Below are 22,709 nucleotides of genomic sequence, written 5' to 3' on the forward strand. Positions count from 1 at the left end.
GCTTCACCTGCCGCTGCCCCCCCGGCTGGCAAGGTACCGCACCCCGGGGTGGCCCTGGCACCCGTGGGTCCCTCTGACACCCCTGGACCCTCCCGGCACCCTTGGGTCACCCCCTGGCACCCATGGGTCCCTCTGAAACCCCTGGGACCCCCGGGCACCCTTGGGTCCCCCCCAGCACCCCTGGGTCCCCCAACACCCCTGCCCCCCCCCCCCCAGCACCCTTGGGTCACCCCCTGGCACCCATGGGTCCCCCAACACCCCCGGGCACCCTGACCCCCCCCCCCCCTCCCCGGGCACCCCTGGGTCCCTCCCCAATCCCCCCCCATTGTCACCCCAAACTCTCTGGGCACCCTGACCCCCCCATCACCCTGACCCCCCCCCCCCGGGCACCCTGACCCCCTCCCATCACCCTGACCCCCCTCCCTTGGCACCCTGACTCCCCCTCCCCTGCCACCCTGATGCCCCCATCACCCTGACTCCCCCCCCGGGCACCCTGACCCCCCCATCACCCTGACCCCCCGCCCCGGGCACCCTGTCCCCCCCTCCCCTGCCACCCTGACCCCCCCATCACCCTGACTCCCCCCCGGGCACCCTGACCCTCCCCCCCCCATCATCCTGACCCCCCATCACCCTGACCCCCCGCCCCGGGCACCCTGACCCTCCCCCCCCCATCATCCTGACCCCCCCCTCCCTTGGCACCCTGACCCCCCCGCCCCGGGCACCCTGACCCCCCCAATCACCCTGACCCCCTGCCCCGGGCACCCTGACCCCCCCCCCCCATCACCCTGACCCCCCGCCCCGGGCACCCTGACCCCCCCCCCCCATCACCCTGACCCCCCGCCCCGGGCACCCTGACCCCCCCCCCCGCCCCCCCCAGGCGAGCGCTGCCAGGAGGACGTGGACGAGTGCGGGCAGAGCCCCTGCCTGCACGGGGGGGTCTGCGCCAACGGCCCCGGCACCTTTGGGTGCCTCTGCCCCCGCGGCTACGGGGGGGGCACCTGCCAGCATGACCTCGACGACTGCCACCCCGGTGAGGGGACACGGGGACACGGGGGGGGGACAGGGGTGCTGGGGGGACTGGGGACACTGGGGGGACACCAGGGCACTGGGGGGACTGGGGACACTGGGAGGACTGGGGACACTGGGGGGCTTGGGGACACCGGGGGGACTGGGGACACCAGGGGGGACAGGGACACCGGGGGCACTGGGGACACTGGGGGGCTTTGGGGACCTGGGGGGACACCAGGACACTGGAGGGCTTGGGGACACCAGGGGGGACAGGGACACTGGGAGGACTGGGGACACCGGGGGGCTTGGGGACACTGGGGAGGACAGGGACACCGGGGCCTTTGGGGACCTGGGGGAACACCAGGGCACTGGGGGGACTGGGGGGCCTGGGGACACCAGGGGGGACAGGGACACCGGGGGGCTTGGGGACACTGGGGAGGACAGGGACACCGGGGCCTTTGGGGACCTGGGGGAACACCAGGGCACTGGGGGGACTGGGGGGCCTGGGGACACCAGGGGGGACAGGGACACCGGGGGGCTTGGGGACACTGGGGAGGACAGGGACACCGGGGCCTTTGGGGACCTGGGGCCACACCAGGACACTGGGGGGCTTGGGGACGCCGGGGGGACCTGGGGCCACCGGGGAGGTGGCAATTCGAGGTGCCACCCGCTGTGTCCCCATGTCCCCCAGAGCCCTGCCTGAACGGTGGCACCTGCCGGGACGGGGTGGGGACCTTCTCCTGCTCCTGTCCCCCCGGCTTCGGGGGTCCCCGCTGTGACGCCGAGGAGGACGAGTGCAGCAGCCGGCCCTGCCGCAACGGCGGCACCTGCACCGACTACGTCAACAGCTTCACCTGCACCTGCGCCCCCGGCTGGACCGGCCACCGCTGCCAGCACGACGTCCCCGACTGCACCGACAGGTACCCATGGGTGGCCCCGGGTGGCCCCGGGTCACCCCGTGCCCGTGCGATGTCCCCATCTGCACCTGGAGGTATCAGCACCCTTGGGTGGCCCCAGGTGGCCCCAAAACTCCTCATGCCCATGGGATGTCCCCATCTGCACCTGGAGGTATCAGCACCCTTGGGTGGCCCCAGGTGGCCTTGGGTGGCCCCAAGACTCCCCCTGCCCCTGCAATGTCCCCATCTGCACCCACAGGTTCCAGCACCCATGGGTGCCCCCAGATGTCCCCAAGCCTCCCCCTGTCCCTACAATGTCCCCACAGGTTCCACCATCCATGGGTGCCCCCAGCCACCCCACAGCTCCCCTCTCCAACCCAACCCACCACCACCCATGGGTGCGCCCAGATGTCCCCAAGCCCCCCCATGCCCCTACAACATTCCCACAGGTTCCAGCACCCATGGGTGCCCCCAGCCACCCCATAATTCCCCGCTGTAGCCCAACCCACCACTACTCATGGGTGCCCCCAGATGTCCCCAAGCCTCCCCATGCCCCTACAATGTCCCCACAGGTTCCAGCACCCATGGGTGCCCCCAGACACCCCATAACTCCTCTCTCCAACCCACCACCACCCATGGGTGCCCCCAGATGTCCCCAAGCCTCCCCCTGTCCCTACAACATCCCCACAGGTTCCAGCACCCATGGGTGCCCCCAGCCACCCCACAGCTCCCCTCTCCAGCCCAACCCACCACCACCCAAGGGCGCTGGGGGAGCACCCATGGGTGCTGAGCCGTGCCCCCCCCCCCCCCCAGCTCCTGCTTCAACGGGGGGACCTGCGTGGACGGTGTCGCCTCCTTCACCTGCCGCTGCCGCCCCGGCTTCACCGGCGCCCACTGCCAGCACCCGGCGGACGGGTGCCGGGGGCGGCCCTGCCTGCAGGGCGGCACCTGCCTCAGCGCCGGGGACGCCTACCGCTGCCTCTGCCCGCCGGCCTACACCGGCGCCCAGTGCCAGGTGAGCGGGGCACCCATGGGTGCGGCGGGCGGGCGGGCAACGACCCCACCGCGGTTCGGCCAAAGGGGCGCCCTTGGGTGCCCCCCACCCCCTGTCCCCCTCTCCCCGTCCCCCTCCAACCCGGTGCCCCAGCGCCCACCGACCCGGGCGCCCCCAAACTCTGCTCCTGAGCCCCCCACCCACACCAATGGCACCTTTGGGTGCACCCTTGGGTGCCCCCCACCCTGACCCCCCACCCAGACTCCCCCTTCCCCATCCCCATGCCCACCCAGTCCCCCTCCAACTGGTTCCCCCAGCACCCACCGACCTGGGCGCCCCCAAACTCTGTGTCTGAGCCCCCCACCCACCCCAATTCCACCCTTGGGTGCCCTTTGGGTGCCCCCCCACCCTGACCCCCACCCTGACTCCCCCTTCCCCGCTCCCCATTCCCACCCACCCAGTTCCCCTCAAACTGGTTCCCCCCACACCCACCGACCCGGGCACCCCCAAACTCTGTGTCTGAGACCCCCACCCACCCCAATCCCACCCTTGGGTGCCCCCCACCCTGACCCCCACCCTGACCCCCCCTTCCCCACTCCCCATTCCCACCCAGTTCCCCTCCAACTGGTTTCCCCAGCACCCACCGACCCGGGCACCCCCAAACTCTGTGTCTGAGCCCCCCGCCCACCCCAGTGGCCCCCTTGGGTGCCCCCCACCCTGACCCCCACCCTGACCCCCACCCTCGCGCAGACGCTGCTGGACCTGTGCCAGGGGGGTCCCTGCCGCCACGGCGGGCAGTGCCGGCAGGAGGGTGCCACCGTCTCCTGCCGCTGTCCCCCCGCCTGGACGGGCAGCACCTGCGACGTCCCCAACGTCACCTGCGCCGCCGCCGCCGCCCGCAGAGGTCAGTGGCCGCCCAGTTCGGGCACTGGGAGGACTGGGAGAGGGCTGGGGAGCCCAGAGACCTGGGTTCCATCCCAGTTTGGGGCCCTGGGAGGACTGGGAGGGGGCTGGGGAGCCCAGAGACCTGGTTCGATCCCAGTTTGGGGCACTGGGAGTGGGCTGGGGAGCCCAGAGGCCCGGGTTCCATCCCAGTTCGGGCACTGGGAGGACTGGGAGTGGTCTGGGGAGCCCAGAGGCCTGGGTTCCATCCCAGTTCGGGCACTGGGAGGGGGTTGGGGAGCCCAGAGGCCTGGGTTCCATCCCAGTTCGGGCACTGGGAGGGGGTTGGGGAGCCCAGAGGCCTGGTTCCATCCCAGTTCGGGCACTGGGAGGACTGGGAGGGGGCTGGGGAGCCCAGAGGCCTGGTTCCATCCCAGTTTGGGGCGCTGGGAGGACTGGGGAGCCTGGACACCTAGGCTCCCTCGCAGTTTAGGGTACTGGGAGGACTGGGGAGGGGGCTAATGAGCCCAGATGCCTGGGTTCCCTCCCGATTTGGGGGTACTGGGAGAACTGGGGAGCCTGGATGCCTGGGTCCCCTCCCAGTTTGGAGGACTGGGAGGGTGTAACAAGCCCAGAGGCCTGGGTTCCATCCCAGTTTGGGGTACTGGGAGGACTGGGAGGGTCAGAAGGAGCCTGGGTGCCTGGGTCCCCTCCCAGTTTGGAGGACTGGGAGGACTGGGAGGGTTAGAAGGAGCCTGGGTGCCTGGGTCCCCTCCCAGTTTGGGGTACTGGGAGGACTGGGGAGCTTGGATGCCTGGGTTCCATCCCAGTTTGGGGTACTGGGAGGACTGGGGAGTCTGGGTGCCTGGGTCCCCTCCCAGTTTGGGGTACTGGGAGGACTGGGAGGGTTAGAAGGAGCCTGGGTGCCTGGGTCCCCTCCCAGTTTGGAGGACTGGGAGGGTGTAACAAGCCCAGAGGCCTGGGTTCCATCCCAGTTTGGGGTACTGGGAGGACTGGGAGGGTTAGAAGGAGCCTGGGTGCCTGGGTCCCCTCCCAGTTTGGGGCACTGGGAGGACTGGGAGGTGTCGATAACCCCAGCCCCCCGCCTCCCCTCCCCATGGCGCCTGGGCTGGGTGCCCCCCCCGCCCCTGCCTCAGTTTCCCCCTCCGCCCTCTCCCCCCACCCAGGGGTGCCCCTGGCCCAGCTGTGCCACGGGCGCGGGCGCTGCGTGGGCGCGGGCGGCGGCGGCCACCGCTGCCTGTGCCAGGAGGGCTACGTGGGCAGCTACTGCCAGACCCCCCGCGACCGCTGCCTGCCCAACCCCTGCCTGCACGGCGCTGCCTGCAGCAGCTACGGGGGGGGCTACGAGTGCGAGGTGAGTGCCGCCCCCCACCCATGGGTGCTGCTTGGGGGGGGGGTCTTGGGGCCGGTGGGTGCTGGGGGGGGACAGGGGTTGGGGGTGTCCATGGGGTTGGGCACCCCGCGCCCACCCATCCCGGTTTCCCCGTGAATTGGGTGCTGGGGGGGGGATAGCAGCACCCATGGGTGCAAGCAGCCTGCACCCTCCCACCCTGGTTCCCCATAAGCTGGGTGCATGGGCACCCGTGGGTGCAAGCAGCCTGCACCCGTCCTCCTCCAGGCTGGGGACACCCCAGGGTGCCCATGTCCCTCCTGCCACCGAGGGTGGCGTCGCCCTGGCATGGTGACCCTTGGGTGATGGGTGCCTCCACCCTGGAGCACCCATGGGTGCTCTCCTGACCCAACTGCTCCATTTGGGGCTGAGCCGACCCTTTTGGGGTGCCCTTGGGCGCCCGGCACCCCCCGTACCGTGGCCCTGAGGCGGGGGCGGTGGCCCGGGGTGACGGGGCACCCCTGGGTGCTGTCCCCGCAGTGCCCGCCGGGCTACGCGGGCCGGGAGTGCCAGCTGGAGGTGGACGAGTGCCAGTCGCAGCCCTGCCAGAACGGGGGCACCTGCCTCGACCTCGTGGGGCGCTACCTCTGCTCCTGCCCCCCCGGCACCCGGGGTGGGTGCGCGGGGACCGCGGGGGCCGGCCCCCTGGCCGCCTGTCGGGGGTGGGAGGGCGTCCCGTGTCCCCAGGTCCTTGGGTGCTGGTGGGAAGGGACCCCGTGTCCCCGTGTCCTTGGGTGCTGGTGGGAAGGGACCCCGTGTCCCCATGTCCCCATGTCTTTGGGTGCTGGTGGGAAGGGACCCCGTGTCCCCATGTCCTTGGGTGCTGGTGGGAAGGGTCCCCATGTCCCCGTGTCCTTGGGTGCTGGTGGGAAGGGTCCCCATGTCCCCGTGTCCTTGGGTGCTGGTGGGAAGGGTCCCCGTGTCCCCATCTCCCCAAGTCCTTGGGTGCTGGTGGGAAGGGTCCCCATGTCCCCGTGTCCCCATGTCCCCATGTCCTTTGGTGGGCGGTGGGAAGGGTCCCCATATCCCCATGTCCCCAAGTCCTTGGGTGCTGGTGGGAAGGGTCCCCATGTCCCCATGTCCCCATGTCTCCATGTCCTTGGGTGCTGGTGGGAAGGGTCCCCATGTCCCCATGTCCCCATGTCCCCATGTCTCCATGTCCTTGGGTGCTGGTGGGAAGGGTCCCCATGTCCCCATGTCCCCATGTCTCCATGTCCTTGGGTGCTGGTGGGAAGGGTCCCCATATCCCCATGTCCCCAAGTCCTTGGGTGCTGGTGGGAAGGGTCCCCATGTCCCCATGTCCTTGGGTGGTGGTGGGAAGGGACCCAGTGTCCCCATGTCCCCATGTCCCCATGTCCCCATGTCCCCATGTCCTTGGGTGCTGGTGGGAAGGGACCCCCCGTGTCCTTGGGTGGGCAGAGGGATTGGTCCCCATGTTCCCATGCCCAGGGTGACAGTGACCAGGGTCCCCACGTCCCCACCACCGGGTGGCACCCATCAGGGTCCCCCACGTCCCTGCCCCATGGTGGCACCCATCAATGTCCCCACCCCATGGTGTCACCCCTCAAAGTCCCCATGTCCCACCCCATGGTGGCACCCATCAATGTCCCCTCCCCATGGTGGCACCCATCAGTGTCCCCACATCCCACCCCATGGTGGCACCCATCAGTGTCCCCACCCCACGGTGTCACCCCTCAGGGTCCCCACATCCCCACGCCACAGTGTCACCCCTCCATGTCCCCACCCCAGGGTGGCACCCTCAGGGTCCCCACGTCCCGCCCCACGGTGTCACCCCTCAGGCCCCCCCCCCCAGGGTGGCACCCAGCTGCGTCCCCGCTGTCACCTCCCCGTCCCCGCAGGCGTCCTCTGCGAGATCGACGAGGACGACTGCGCGCCCGCGCCCGGCGCCCTGGCACCCAAGTGCCTCCACAACGGGACCTGCCTGGACGGGGTGGGGGGCTACGCCTGCGCCTGCCCCCCCGGCTACGCGGGCGCCCGCTGCGAGGGGGACGTCAACGAGTGCCGCAGCCGGCCCTGCCACCCCCCCGGCACCCTGGCCTGCGTGCAGGGTGCCAACGCCTTCCGCTGCCTCTGCCGGCCCGGCTTCACCGGTGGGTGCTGCGCGGGGCGCCGGGGGGTGCCAGGGTGGGTGCCAGGGTGGGTGCCAGGGTGGGTGCCAGGGTGGGTAAGGGAGAGTGCCAGGGGGGTGCCAGGGTGCATAAGGGGACATGGGGGGTGCCAGGGTGGGTAGGGGGACATGGGGGGTGCCAGGGTGGGTGCCATGGGGGGTGCCAGGGTGGGTAGGGGGACATGGGGGGTGCCAGGGTGGGTGCCATGGGGGGTGCCAGGGTGGGTAGGGGGACATGGGGGGTGCCAGGGGGGGTTAGGGGGCATGAGGGGTGCCAGGGGGGGTGCCATGGGGGGTGCCAGGGTGGGTTAGGGGACATGGGGGGTGCCAGGGTGGGTGCCAGGGTGGGTGCCAGGGGGGGTTAGGGGGCATGAGGGGTGCCAGGGGGGGTGCCAGGGTGGGTAAGGGGACATGGGGGGTGCCAGGGGGGTGCCAGGGTGGGTTAGGGGACATGGGGGGTGCCAGGGTGGGTGCCAGGGGGGGTTAGGGGGCATGAGGGGTGCCGGGGGGGTGCCAGGGTGGGTAAGGGGACATGGGGGGTGCCAGGGGGGTGCCAGGGTGGGTTAGGGGGCATGAGGGGGTGTCAGGGTGGGTAAGGGGGGTGCCAGGGGGGGTTAGGGGGCATGAGGGGTGCCGGGGGGGTGCCAGGGTGGGTAAGGGGACATGGGGGGTGCCAGGGGGGTGCCAGGGTGGGTTAGGGGGCATGAGGGGGTGTCAGGGTGGGTAAGGGGGGTGCCAGGGTGGGTGCCAGGGTGGGTAAGGGGACATGGGGGGTGCCAGGGTGGGCAGGGGGCATGGAGGGGGTGCCACGGGGGGTGCCAGGGTGGGTTAGGGGGCATGAGGGGTGCCAGGGGGGTGCCATGGGGGGTGCCAGGGTGGGTTAGGGGGCATGAGGGGTGCCAGGGGGGTGCCATGGGGGGTGCCAGGGTGGGTTAGGGGACATGGGGGGTGCCAGGGTGGGTGCCAGGGTGGGTTAGGGGGCATGAGGGGTGCCAGGGGGGGTGCCAGGGTGGGTTAGGGGACATGGGGGGTGCCAGGGGGGTGCCATGGGGGGTGCCAGGGTGGGTTGGGGGCCAGGGTGGGTGCCATGGGGGGTGCCAGGGTGGGTTAGGGGACATGGGGGGTGCCATGGGGGTGCCAGGGCGGGCAGGGCCCCTCCGCGCCATGCCGTGGCAGGGTGCCGTGCGGGCGCCGGGCAGGGTGCCACCCCGCGTGCCCACCCTCGGGGGGGGGTGTCTCTGCGCCCCCTGACCCCCACCCGCCCCGCAGGCCCCCGCTGCCAGAGCCCGGCGAGCCCCTGCCAGTCCCTGCCCTGCCGCCACGGCGGGCGCTGCCAGCCCGACCCCGCGGCCGCCCGCGGCTACGCCTGCCGCTGCCCCCCCGTGAGTGGGGGCACCCACCCGCACCCACCTGCCCGCCCGGGGGCCGGGGGGCTGGGGCTGGGGTGCTCTGGGGTTGTATAGGGTGGGCAGGGGTCTGGGTGCACCCAGAGCCATGGGGGTGGGGGGTGTTGGGTGCTGGGTGCTGGGGTGGCACAGGGTGGGCATAGGGATGGGTGCTGGGTGCTGGGGGGTGGCATGGGGTGGGCAGGGGTCTGGGTGCGCCCAGAGCCATGGGGTGGGTGCTGGGGGGGCCGGGGTGGCAGGGGGTGGGCAGGGGGCTGGGTGCAGCATGGCTCTGGGTGGGTGGTGGGGTGCTTTGGGGTGGCACAGGGTGGGCATAGGGATGGGTGCTGGGTGCTGGGGGGGTGGCATGGGGTGGGCAGGGGTCTGGGTCCACCCAGAGCCGTGGGGTGGGTGCTGGGGGGGGCCGGGGTGGCAGGGGGTGGGCAGGGGGCTGGGTGCAGCATGGCTCTGGGTGGGTGGTGGGGTGCTTTGGGGTGGCACAGGGTGGGCATAGGGATGGGTGCTGGGGGGTGGCGTGGGGTGGGCAGGGGTCTGGGTGCACCCAGGGCCATGGGGATGGGTGCTGGGGGGCGCTGGGGGTGGCACAGGGTGGGCGGGGGTCTGGGTGCACCCAGGGCCATGGGGCTGGGTGCTGGGTGCTGGGGGGTGGCACAGGGTGGGCATAGGGCTGGGTGCTGGGGTGCTCTGGGGTTGTATAGGGTGGGCGGGGGTCTGGGTGCGCCCAGAGCCATGGGGGGGGTGCTGGGGGTGCTGGGGTGGCACAGGCTGGGCAGGGGGCTGGATGCCCACCCCCCCACTCCTGGGTGCCCCCCACCCTGACCCCCCCCCCCATTCCCCCCCAGGGCTTCAGCGGCGCCCACTGCGAGAGCCGCCCCCCCCCCCTGCCTGGACCCCGCCTGCGCCAACGGCGGTGGCTGCCCGCGCCCCCCCCGGCGCCGGGGGTCCCCCCTGCCGCCCCCCCCCGCCACCAACGCCACCTGCGCCCCCGACGCCTGCCTCCACGGTGGCACCTGCGTCCCCTCGCCCCCGGCCCCCCTTCGCCCCGCTGCCTCTGCCCGCCGGGTTTCGGGGGGCCCCGCTGCCAGGAGGGGCCCCCCCCCGCCCCCCGCCGCCGAGTGCCAGGGGGGGTGCGGGGGGAAGGCGGGGGACGGGGTTTGTCACCGGGAGTGCAACACCCCCGGCTGTCAGTGGGACGGGGGCGACTGTTCCCTCCTGGTGGGGGACCCCTGGGGACACTGCGGGGTCCCCGAGTGTCCCCCCCTTTTCAACAACAGCCGCTGCGACCGGGGCTGCGACACCCCCCACTGCCTCTACGACAACTTCGACTGCCGGCCCCCCCACAGGGCCTGCCAGTGAGTGTCCCCAGGGCCACCCCCGTCCCCAGGGCCACCCCCGGTCCCCAGGGCCACCGCCTGTCCCCAGGGCCACCCCCGGTCCCCATGGGCCATCCCCTGTCCCCAGGGCCACCCCCTGTCCCCAGGGCCACCTCCGGTCCCCAGGGCCACCCCTGTCCCCATGGGCCACCCCCGGTCCCCAGGGCCACCCCCCGTCCCCAGGACCACCCCCGGTCCCCATGGGCCACCGCCTGTCCCCAGGGCCACCCCCGTCCCCAGGGCCACCCCCGGTCCCCATGGGCCACCCCCTGTCCCCAGGGCCACCTCTGGGTCCCCAGGGCCACCCCCTGGTCCCCAGGGCCACCTCCAGTCCCCAGGGCCACCCCCATCCCCATGGGCCACCTCCAGTCCCCAGGGCCACCCCCGTCCCCATGGGCCACCCCCTGTCCCCAGGGCCACCCCCATCCCCAGGGCCACCCCCGGTCCCCAGGGCCAACCCCGTCCCCAGGGCCACCTCTGGGTCCCCAGGGCCACCCCCTGGTCCCCAGGGCCACCTCCAGTCCCCAGGGCCACCCCCATCCCCATGGGCCACCCCCGGTCCCCAGGGCCACCCCTGGTCCCCAGGGCCACCTCCTGTCACCCCCCGTGGTACTACATGCTGCCATGTGGCACTGTGTGCCCCCCGTGTGCCCCCCTGTGTGTCTCTGTCCCCCCAATGTCCCCCCCATGTCCCCCCATGTCTCCCTGCATCCCCCCTGTCCTCCGTGGCCCCCCATGGCCCCACGTCCCCATGTCCCCCATGTCCTCATATCCCTCCCGTGTCCCCCCATGCCCCTCATGTCCCCATGTCCCCACAACCTGCCATGTCCCCCCCATGTCCCCATGTCCCCCCAGTGTCCCCATGTCCCTCCAGTGTCCCTCAGTGCCCCCCAGGTCCCCCTGTCCCCATGTCCCCCAGCCCCCCCATGTCCCCATATCCCCCCATGTCCCCATGTCCCCAATGCCCCCCATGTCCCCCTACCCCTCCCATGTCCCCCATGTCCCCATGTTCCCATATCCCTCCAATGTCCCCCCACGCCCCCCATGTCCCCACACCCCCCCATGTCCCCGGGCCCCCCATGTCCCCATATCTCCCCCCATCCCCCACCCCTCCCATATCCCACCCCCACCCCCACCCACCGCTGCCCCCCCAGCCCCGTCTACGAGAAGTACTGCTCCGACCACTTCGCCGACGGGCGCTGCGACCAAGGGTGCAACAGCGAAGAGTGCGGCTGGGACGGCTTGGATTGCGCCCAGGAGGTCCCCGAGGCGCTGGCCCGGGGGGTGCTGGTCGTCACCGTCCTGCTGCCCCCCGAGGAGCTGCGCCGGACCAGCGCCGCCTTCCTCCAGCGGCTCAGCGCCATCCTGCGCACCTCCCTGCGCTTCCGCCTGGATCCCGAGGGGAACTACATGATCCAACCCTACTATCGGCCCCAGCGGCTGCGGAGGAGGGAGGTGGCCCCCGAGGTCATCGGGTGAGCGGGGGCGGGGGGAGTTGGGGGGGTGGGAGACTTGGAGGACGTGGGGTGGGGATGGTGGGGATGGGTGATGTGGGGGGGGGACGTGGGGTGGGGATGGTGGGGATGGGTGGGGTGGGGTGGGGGACGTGGGGTGGGGATGGTGGGGATGGGTGGCGTGGGGTGGGGGACGTGGGGTGGGGATGGTGGGGATGGTGGGGATGGGTGGGGTGGGGTGGGGGACATGGGGTGGGGATGGTGGGGATGGGTGGCGTGGGGTGGGGGACGTGGGGTGGGGATGGTGGGGATGGGTGGCGTGGGGTGGGGGACGTGGGGTGGGGATGGTGGGGATGGTGGGGATGGGTGGGGTGGGGTGGGGGACATGGGGTGGGGATGGTGGGGATGGGTGGGGTGGGGTGGGGGACGTGGGGTGGGGATGGTGGGGATGGGTGATGTGGGGTGGGGGACGTGGGGTGGGGATGGTGGGGATAGGGGACATGGGGTGGGGGACGTGGGGTGGGGATGGTGGGGATGGGTGGCATGGGGTGGGGGACGTGGGGTGGGGATGGTGGGGATGGGTGGCGTGGGGTGGGGGACGTGGGGTGGGGATGGTGGGGATGGGTGGGGTGGGGTGGGGGACGTGGGGTGGGGATGAGGGGGCGCGGTGGGGTACATGGGATGGGGATAGTGGTGGTGGGTGGCATGGGGTGGTGGTGGTGGGTGGGATGGGGGGGGACATGGGGTGGGGATGGGGATGGGGGTGGTGGGTGGGATGGGGTGGGAGACTTGGAGGACACGGGATGGGGATGGTGGTGCTGGGTGGCATTGGGACATGGGGTGGGGATGGCAGTGCTGGGGGACATGGGATGGCGGTGCTGGGTGGGATGGCCTGGGGGACATGGGGTGGGGATGGTGGTGGGGGGGGCCATGGGATGGGAGACATGGGGGCCATGAGGGGGGGGGATGGGGGACACGGGAGGGGGTGGTGCTGGGGATGGCGGCGCTGCGTCCCATGGGACATGAGGCCATAGGGCCAGGGGTGCTGGGTGTCCTGGGTCATGGGTGCCATGGGCCATGGGTGCTGCGTGCCTTGAGCCATGGGGACACAGGTGCCATGGGTCATGGGTGCCATGGGTCATGGGGCCGTGGGTGCCATGGGTTGTGGGTGCCATGGGCCATGGGTGCCATGGGTGCTGGGTGCCATGAGACATGGGGACACGGGTGCCATGGGTGCTGGGTGTCTTGGGCCATGGGTGCCATGGTTCAGGGGACCATGGTTGCTGGATGCCATGGGTCATGGGTGCCATGGGTGCTGGGTGTCTTGGGTCATGGGGCCATGGGGGCCATGGGGCCATGGGTGCCATGGGTCGTGGGTGCCATGGGTCATGGGTGCCATGGGTGCTGGTGTCTTGGGTCATATGGACCATGGGTGCTTGGTGCCATGAGCCATGGGGACATGGGTGCCATGGGTGCTGGGTGTCTTGGGCCATGGGTGCCATGGTTCAGGGGACCATGGGTGCTGGATGTCATGGGTCATGGGTGTCATGGGTGCTGGGTGCCATGAGACATGGGGACACGGGTGCCACGGGTGCTGGATGTCTTGGGTCATGGGTGTCATGGGGCCATAGGGGCCATGGGGCCATGGGTGCCACGGGGCCATGGGTGCTGGATGCCATGAGGCCACGGGTGCTGGGTATCTTGAGCCACGGGACGCCGAGCGCCGCCGTTCCTGGGGGTCCCCCGTGTCCCTCTGTGACCCCCCCCCCGGTGACCCCCGGCAGCTCGGTGGTGACGCTGGAGATCGACAACCGCCTGTGCGCCCAGGCGTCCGACAAGTGCTTCCCCGACACCCGCAGCGCCGCCGACTACCTGGCCGCCCTCTCCGCCCTGGAGCGTCTCCAGTTCCCCTACCCCATCAAGGCCGTGCGGGGTGAGGGACCTCCCGGTGGCCCCTGGGGACGAGGGGCATCCTGGTGGCCCTTGGGGACGAGGACCCCGCGGTGGGGAGGGTGGCCCCAATGATGCCATGGGGGCTTGCAAGGGGTGGGGTGCCCTGGTGTGGGGCTGGGGTGACGAACGGGGCGTCTTGGTGGTGATGGTGGCCCTCCATACGTGGCATGTCCCCAGCTCATGGAGGGGGTGACCTTGACCCTGCCGTGTAACGTGTCCCCTGTGGGGTGTCCTGGTGGCGACGGGTGCCCCCAAGGTGGTAGCACCCTGATGGTGTCCCCAGCTTGTGGGTGCCCCATGGTGGCATCACCCTGGTGGTGTCCCCAACATGTGATTGCCCATGATGGCATCACCCTGATGGTGTCCTCAACATGTTGGGTGCTCCATGGTGGCATCTCCCTGATGGTGTCCCTGATGTGCTGGGTGCCCCATGGTGGCAGCTCCATGACGGTGTCCCCAACATGCCCAGTGCCCCATGGTGCCATCACCATGATGACGTCCCCGACATGCCCAGTGCCCCATGGTGCCAACACCCTGATGGTGTCCCCGACGTTCTGGGTGCCCCATGGTGGCATCACCCCGATGACGTCCCCAACACGCCCAGTGCCACCACGCTGCCAGCTCCGCCGTGGCATCTCCAACCCGTTGACGCCCCAGGGTGGCATCCCCCTGACGTTGTCCCCCCCCCATGCAGGTGACAAGCTGCCCGAGGCGCCGGACCCGGTTCGGTTGTTGCCGCTGGTGGTGGTGGGGGGCGTCATCCTGCTGGCCATCGCGGTGCTGGGGGTGCTGGTGGCCCGGCGCCGGCGGGAGCAGAGCACCCTCTGGTTCCCCGAGGGCTTCAGCCTGGCCAAGGACAGCAAGAGGGACCGGCGGGAGCCCGTGGGGCAGGACGCCCTGGGCATGAAGTGAGGGGCTGGGGGGCGCTGGTGGAACTGGGAGGGTACTGGGGCTCTGGGGGGGTCCCAGTGCAAGTGGCGGGGCGCTGGGTGGGGGCGCTGGGTGGGGGGACTGGTGGAACTGGGGGGATCCTGGGGCTCTAGGGGGGTCCCAGTGCAAGTAGGATGGTGTTGGGCCTGGGGGAACTGGTGGAACTGGGGGGATCCTGGGGCTCTAGGGGGTTCCCAGTGCAAGTGGGGGGCACTGGGTGGGTGGACTGGTGGAAATGGGAGGGTACTGGGGCTCTGGGGTGTCCCAGTGCAAGTGGGGGGGGCACTGGGTGGGGGAACTGGGGTGATACTGGGGCTCTGGGGTGGGTCCCAGTGCAACTGGGGGGCACTGGGGTGGAGGGACTGGTGGAACTGGGAGGCTACTGGGGTTCTGGGGTGGGTCCCAGTGCAAGTGGGGGGCACTGGGTGGGGGACTGGTGGAACTGGGTGGATACTGGGGCTCCGGGGGGGTCCCAGTTCAACCGGGGAGGGCTCACCGGGTTCCAGCCCTGGGCCAGTCCCGGCTGGGGGCCCCCCGCGCTCCCTGGGGTTTGGGGGTGCCCTGGCCCCGTCCGTGCCCCCCCCGCCCCCATGGGTGGGTGGGGGGCACCCACCTCACGCCCGCGCCCCCAGGGCCATGGGGAAGGGGGAGACGCTGATGGGGGAACCCTCGGAGGAGTGGGCGCCCGGCGACTGCCCCGAGGCCAAGAGGCTCAAGGTACCCCCGCGGCACCCAGGGGACCCCGGGGGGCTCCCGGGGGGCACCCAGGGGGCGGGGGGGGCGGTGACCCCACCCCGGGCACCCTCGGCGTGGGGGGGTGCCGGTACCCCCGTACCAGGCACGGGGGGGGATGGGGGTGCTGGCACCCCTGCGCGCTGGCACCGCAGTGGGTGGGGGGCCCGGCACCCCCCTGTGCTGCCACCCTGGTGGGTGGGGGTCTCCAGGACCCTCATGGGTGGGGGTCCCAGCACCCCCATGCCCCAGCACCCTGGTGGGTGGGGGGCCTGGCACCCCCCTGTGCTGCCACCCTGGTGGGTGGGGGTCCCAGCATCCCCATGCTCTGGGACTCTTGTGGGTGGGGGTCTCCAGCACCCTCGTGGGTGGGGGTCCCAGCACCCCCATACCCGGGCACCCTCATGGGTGGGTGGGGTCTCCAGCACCCCCATGGGTGGGGGTCCAGCACCACCATGGGCAGGAGGTCCAGCCCCATCTTGGGCAGGGGCTCCCCAGCAGTGAGGTGGGTGGGGGTCCCGGCGCCCTCGTGGGTGGGGGTGCCAGCTCCCCCGTGACCGGGTGCCCGGGCAGGTGGAGGAGGCGGAGCCCCAGGACCCCGTCGACTGCCGGCAGTGGACCCAGCACCACCTGGTCGCCGCCGACATCCGCATGCCGCCCGCCATGGCCCTGACCCCGCCCCAGGGCGAGTTCGACTCCGACTGCGTGGACGTCAACGTTCGCGGGCCAGGTGGGGTGGGGGCACCCGGGGACCCCACGGGGGGACGGTGGGCACGGCAGGGACCGCGGGTGTGGGCCACCATGGGGCCAGGTGGGAGGGACGTGCCATGGGGGGGTCACCATGGGCATGGGGGGGCCACCATGGGGCCAGGTAGGATGCACGTGGGGCATGGGGGCCACCATGGAGCCAGGTAGGACGGATGTGGGGGATGGGGGGTCCACCATGAGGCATGGGGGGCCATCATGGGCATGGGGGACCACCATGGGGCAGGTAGGATGGACATGGGCCATGAGGGACCACCACGGACCTTGTAGGGCTGGTGTGGAGCTACTGTGGGTGTGGGGGACCACCATGGGCATGGGGGCCACCATGGGGCCAGGTAGGATGGACATGGGGCATGGGGGATCACCATGGGCGTGGGGGTCCACCATGAGGCATGGGGGGCCATCATGGGCATGGGGGGCCACCATGGGGCCAGGTAGGATGGACATGGGGCATGGGGGCCACCATGGGGCATGGGGGGCCACCATGGGGCCACGTAGGATGGATGTGGGGCATGGGGGGCCACCATGGGGCCAGGTAGGATGGATGTGGGGCATGGGGGCCACCATGGGGCATGGGGGGCCACCATGCAGCCAGGTAGGATGGATGTGGAGCATGGGGGGCCACCATGGGGCATGGGGGGCCACCATGCAGCCAGGTAGGATGGATGTGGGGCATGGGGGGCCACCATGGGGCCAGGTAGGACGGATGTGGGGGATGGGGGCCCACCATGGGGCATGGGGGGCCACCATGGGGCCAGATAGGACGGATGTGGGGGATGGGGGGTCCACCATGAGCATGGGGGTCCACCATGAGGCATGGGGGGCCATCATGGGCATGGGGGACCACCATGGGGCAGGTAGGACGGACGTGGGCCATGAGGGACCACCACGGACCTTGTAGGGCTGGTGTGGGGCCACTGTGGGTGTGGGGGGCCACCGTGGGCCAGGTGGGACAAACATGGAGGCCACTGGGGACGTGGAGGGCACCATGGACCCGGTGGAGCTGAGGTAGGGTCCAGAGGCCACCGTGGTCGTGGCGAAGGTCCTTGAGGGTGGGTGACAGGGGCCAGGAGACCCCCGGGCAGCCGCTCACCCCTCCCCCCCGCGCCCGCAGATGGCTTCACGCCGCTGATGCTGGCCTCCTTCTGCGGCGGCGGCCTGGAAGCCGAGGTGACCGAGGACGAGGAGGGTGACGACGCCTCGGCCGGCATCATCGGTGACCTCATCTGCCAGGGCGCCAGCCTGGGCGCCCAAACGGATCGCACGGGCGAGACCGCCCTGCACCTCGCCGCCCGCTACGCCCGCGCCGACGCCGCCAAGCGCCTGCTGGACGCCGGCGCCGACACCAACGCCCAGGACAACACGGGGCGCACGCCGCTGCACGCCGCCGTCACCGCCGACGCCCAGGGCGTCTTCCAGGTGAGGGCACCGGGCATGGCCATGGGGTGGCCGCCACGGGGCACCCGGCGTGGCCACGGGGCACCCAGCACGGCCATGGGCCACCCAGCGTGGCCATGGGGCACCCAACGTGGCCATGGGGCACCCAACACGGCCATGGGGCACAAGGTGATGTCATGGGGCACCCAATGTGACCACGGGGCACCCAACACGGCCATGGGGCACAAGGTGATGTCATGGGACACCCAACATGGCCATGGGGCACAAGGTGATGTCATGGGGCGCCCAACATGACCACGGGGCACCCAACACGGCCATGGGGCACAAGGTGATGTCATGGGGCGCCCAACACGGCCATGGGGCACCCAACACAGCCATGGGGCACAAGGTGATGTCATGGGGCGCCCAACATGGCCATGGGGCACAAGGTGATGTCATGGGGCGCCCAACGTGGCCATGGGGCACCCAACACGGCCATGGGGCACCCAACACAGCCATGGGGCACAAGGTGATGTCATGGGGCGCCCAACATGGCCATGGGACACAAGGTGATGTCATGGAGCACCCAACATGGCCATGGGGCACAAGGTGATGTCATGGAGCACCCAACGTGGCCATGGGGCACAAGGTGATGTCATGGGGCGCCCAACGTGGCCATGGGGCACCCAACACGGCCATGGGGCACAAGGTGATGTCATAGGGCGCCCAACATGGCCATGGGGCACAAGGTGATGTCATGGGGCACCCAACACGGCCATGGGGCACAAGGTGATGTCATGGGGCACCCAATGTGACCACGGGGCACCCAACACGGCCATGGGGCACAAGGTGATGTCATGGGGCACCCAACATGGCCATGGGGCACAAGGTGATGTCATGGGGCACCCAACACGGCCATGGGGCACAAGGTGATGTCATAGGGCGCCCAACATGGCCATGGGGCACAAGGTGATGTCATGGAGCACCCAACATGGCCATGGGGAACCAAGTGATGTCCCACAACACCAGAAATGGCCGCGGGGGCGTGAGGTGCTGCCATGGGGCACCCAGCACGGCGTGGGGTGGGCACCCCATGGGCCCCCCCCCCCACTTGTCGTCCCCCCCCCAGATCCTGATCCGGAACCGCTCCACGGACCTGGACGCCCGCATGGGTGACGGCTCCACCGCCCTCATCCTGGCGGCCCGGCTGGCGGTGGAGGGGATGGTGGAGGAGCTCATCGCCTGCCACGCCGACGTCAACGCCGTCGATGAGACCGGTGGGTGCCGGGGGGCACCCCCGAGGGGAGGGGGAGGGGTGGGGGGAGGGGAGCCCTTGGAGGTGGTTGGGGGGGACCTGAGATCCTGGGGAGGGTCCTTGGGTGAGGGGGGGTTGAGGTTGAGGGACCCCCCAAGATGGTGGGAGCTGGGGTGGGGCTTGGGGGTAGGAAGGGGAGACCCCCCCCCCAGGTTAGTGGGTGCTGGGGGGGCCCCTTCTGGTTGGGGGGGGTCTGGGTGAGGGGGGTGGGCAGGGTCTCACCCCGTGCCCCGCCCCCAGGGAAGTCCGCCCTGCACTGGGCCGCCGCCGTCAACAACATGGAGGCGACGCTGGCGCTGCTGAAGAACGGGGCCAACAAGGACATGCAGGACAGCAAGGTGGGACGGGACCCCCGACACCCTGACCCCCCGTGAGGAACCCCTGCACCCAGGCGGGCCCCCCCCATGACACCCCCAAAGGGGACCCCCGTGGGAACCCCCTACCCCTGTGCCCCCCAATGGGATCCCCTGCACCCCGAGGGGACCCCCCAGGGGACCCCCCGGGGACCCCACTCACCCCAGGAGCTGCCCCTGTGCCCCAAGATGACACCCCTGGACCCCAGGAGACCCCCCCATTGCCCCAACATGACACCCCATTGACCCCAGATGCCCCATTGACCCCAGACGCTGACCCATTGACCCACTGACCCAAGCTGACGTCCCATTGACCCCAGAAGACCCCCATTGACCCCAGGAGCTGCCCCATTGCCCCCATTGACCCCAGATGACATCCCATTGACCCAGGAGACACCTCATTGACCCCAGAAGACCCCCATTGACCCCAGATGACACCCCATTGACCCAGGAGACCCCCATTGACCCCAGGAGGCACCCCATTGACCCCAGGAGGCACCCCATTGACCTCAGGAGCTGCCCTATTGCCCCCATTGACCTAAAATGACACTCCATTGACCCCAGAAGATGTCCCATTGACCTCAGGAGACACCCCATGGACCCCAGGAGCTGCCCCATTGCCCCATTGCCCTAAGATGACACCCCATTGACCGAGGAGACACCCTATTGCCCCAAGATGACACCCCATTGACCCCAGAAGACACCCCATTGCCCCAAGATGACACCCTGTTGACTCCAGGAGACCCCCCATTGACCTCAGAAGACCCCCCATAGAATCCATTGACCCAAGATGATGTCCCATTGACCCCAGAAGACCCCCATTGACCCCCAATGACACAAGCTGACGTCCCATTGACCCTAGAAGACCCTCATTGACCCCAGACAACACCCTACTGACCCCAGAAGACCCCCATAGACTCCATTGACCCAAGCTGACGTCCCATTGACCCTAGAAGACCCCCATTGACCCCAGACGACCCCCCACTGACCCCAGAAGACCCCCATTGACCCAAGATGACACCCCAATGACCCCAGAAGACCCCCATTGACTCCGTTGACCAAGCTGACGTCCCAATGACCCCAGAAGACCCCCATTGACCCCAGACGACCCCCCACTGACCCCCATTGACTCCAATGACCCAAGCTGACGTCCCATTGACCCTAGAAGACCCCCATTGACCCTAGAAGACCCCCACTGACCCCAGAAGACCCCCCACTGACCCCAGAAGACCCCCATTGACTCCATTGACCCAAGCTGATGTCCCATTGACCCCAGAAGACCCCCATTGACTCCAGACGACCCCCCACTGACCCCAGAAGACCCCCATTGACCCAAGATGACACCCCAATGACCCCAGAAGACCCCCACTGACCCCAGACGACCCCCCACTGACCCCAGAAGACCCCCATTGACTCCAGACGACCCCCCACTGACCCCAGAAGACCCCCATTGACTCCAGACGACCCCCCTCTGACCCCAGAAGACCCCCATTGACTCCAGACGACCCCCCTCTGACCCCAGAAGACCCCCATTGACCCCAGACGACCCCCCTCTGACCCCAGAAGACCCCCCACTGACCCCAGAAGACCCCCATTGACTCCATTGACCAAGCTGACGTCCCAATGACCCCAGAAGACCCCCACCGACCCCAGGAGACCCCCGTGCCCCCGCCAGACGCCCCATCACCCCCAAACCTTCTCCCCCCCCCCCAGGAGGAGACCCCCCTCTTCCTGGCCGCCCGCGAAGGCAGCTATGAAGCCGCCAAGATCCTCCTGGATCATTTCGCCAACCGCGAGATCACGGATCACCTGGATCGCCTCCCGCGGGACATCGGCCACGAGCGGATGCACCACGACATCGTCCGCCTCCTGGACGAGTACAACACGGGGCGCAGCCCCCCGGGAGCGCTGCCCCCCAGTTCCGCTCTACCCCCCCTCCTTGGCCCCCCAACTTCCTTCCTACCCGGTCTTAAAGCCCCCACCGGCGGCAAGAAGAACCGGCGGGTGGGGGGCAAAAGCGGGGGGCCCAAAGGGCGGGGGAAGAAGCTGGGGGGCGAGTGTCCGCCGGGGCTGGAGAGCTCGGTGACGTTGTCCCCCGTCGACTCCTTGGACTCCCCGTACGTCCCCAACCCCGCGTCCCCCGGGCTCTTCCCCCCGCCGGGGTTGGACCCCCCCTTTACCGTCACCTTAGGGCCACCCTTGGGCGTCGGGCGATTATCGGGGGGTCCCCCCCCCCGCTTAGGGTTGGGTTTGGGGGCGGTGACCGTCCCCTTCGAGTGGCGGAGCCGGGTCCCCCCGGGAACCCCTTGCAACCCGCCTTTGGGGGGGGTGCACCCCGCTTTACACCCCTCCTCCGCTCAAGCTTTCGCCCCCCGCCTTGCTGCTGCCCCACGGCGCCGTGGGGTGCCCCCCCCCCCGCCGCCGAACCCCTTCCCCGGGGTCCCCAACCCGAAGACGGGGGGGCCCCCCGTTCCGCCGCCCCCCATTTTTTCAAGGCCGGGGAGGAGTACCCCACGGCGGCGGGGGGGTTCCGAGCCGGGGGGGCGGAGGGGAGGTTTTTGGGGGTCCCCAGCGAGCACCCCTATTTGACGCCCTCCCCCGAGTCCCCCGAGCAGTGGGCGAGCCCCTCCCCCCGCTCCCTCTCTGATTGGTCCGAGGCCACCCCCAGTCCGGCCGTGCTGGGGCCCCCCCCAAACTCAGCTGCCCCCCCCGCCACCCGAGCAGCCCCCCAAAATGCAGGTCTTTGCCTGAGAGGGGGCGTCCGCCCGTCCCCCAGGGGCACCCCCAAACTGGGGACACCCCCAAACTGGGGACACCCCAGGGGCACTCCCTAAATGGGGACACCCCCAAACTGGGGACACCCCCAGGATGGGGACACCCAAGGGACACCCCCAAATAAGGGACACCCCAGGGACACCCCCAAACTGGGGACACCTCCAGGATGGGGACACCCCAGGGACACCCCCAAACTGGGGATACCCCCAAACTAGGGACACCCCCAAACTGGGCACCCAAGGGACACCCCCAAAAGGGGGACACCCCCAAATTTGGCTCCAGTATGGGGACACCCCCAAATTGGGGACACCCCAGGGACAGCACCCACATGGGGACACCCCCAAACTGGGCAGCCAAAGGACACCCCCAGTATGGGGACACCCCAGTGCCCCCCCCCAGCCCTGGCACCCCCAGGGACCCCCCCCACTTTGGGGACACCCCCACTCTGAGCACTCCACTGCCACCCCCCCCCCGGGGACCCCCCAGTGCCCCCCAGTTTAGGGGGGCTGGGCCCCCCCCGTTCGTGCACTGGGTACGGGGAGTGTGCAGCCCCCCCCCCTTGGGGACCCCCCCGGGCCCCCCTTTGTCCTGGGACCCCCCCAAACTGGGACCCCCGCCCCCCCCAAATCCTGGGGTCCCCCCACCCATGACCCCCCCCCACTCTGGGGCCCCTCCCCCCCAGGGGCCCCTCCCCCACTCTGGACACCCCCCCCCCATTTTTGGCACTTCATCACATTCCAGCCCCTCCCCCCCTACCCCAGTACCCCCCGCCCCCCCCTTGCACCCCCTCCCCCCCCGGGGCCACCCAGGTACGACGTCACCCGGTGTCCCCGATGTCACCCCTCCCCTCCCCCCCCGGCGCTTTGGACCCCGCCCCACCCCCCCCGGCCACCAGCACCCACGGGTGCCCCCCCACCCACGGGGGGGCCAGGCCCTGTACAGCCCCTCCCCCAATAA

General features: G+C 70.6%; 1 protein-coding gene across 1 annotated transcript; it reads left to right on the forward strand.

The window, feature by feature from the left end:
- Positions 1-5: 5 nt before the first annotated feature.
- LOC309604205 (neurogenic locus notch homolog protein 3-like) lies at positions 6-22,138 on the forward strand (the record flags this gene model as incomplete). The annotated part of the gene is given in 25 exon segments (XM_082339136.1): positions 6-33; positions 878-1,030; positions 1,700-1,928; positions 2,718-2,919; positions 3,649-3,802; positions 4,968-5,155; positions 5,672-5,804; positions 7,051-7,302; positions 8,589-8,701; positions 9,568-9,594; positions 9,596-9,748; positions 9,751-9,810; positions 9,812-10,077; positions 11,253-11,573; positions 13,337-13,485; positions 14,200-14,413; positions 15,068-15,152; positions 15,741-15,897; positions 17,047-17,351; positions 18,439-18,586; positions 18,865-18,962; positions 20,691-21,347; positions 21,349-21,384; positions 21,386-21,658; positions 21,660-22,138. Coding segments are annotated over 25 exon segments (4,470 nt in total), but the record flags the coding sequence as incomplete, so codon positions are not given.
- Between the last annotated feature and the right edge of the window lie 571 nt (positions 22,139-22,709).

The sequence above is a fragment of the Platalea leucorodia genome (assembly GCF_965183815.1).
Source record: "Platalea leucorodia genome assembly, contig: HAP1_HAP1_SCAFFOLD_463, whole genome shotgun sequence".
Classification (NCBI taxonomy): Eukaryota; Metazoa; Chordata; class Aves; order Pelecaniformes; family Threskiornithidae; genus Platalea; species Platalea leucorodia.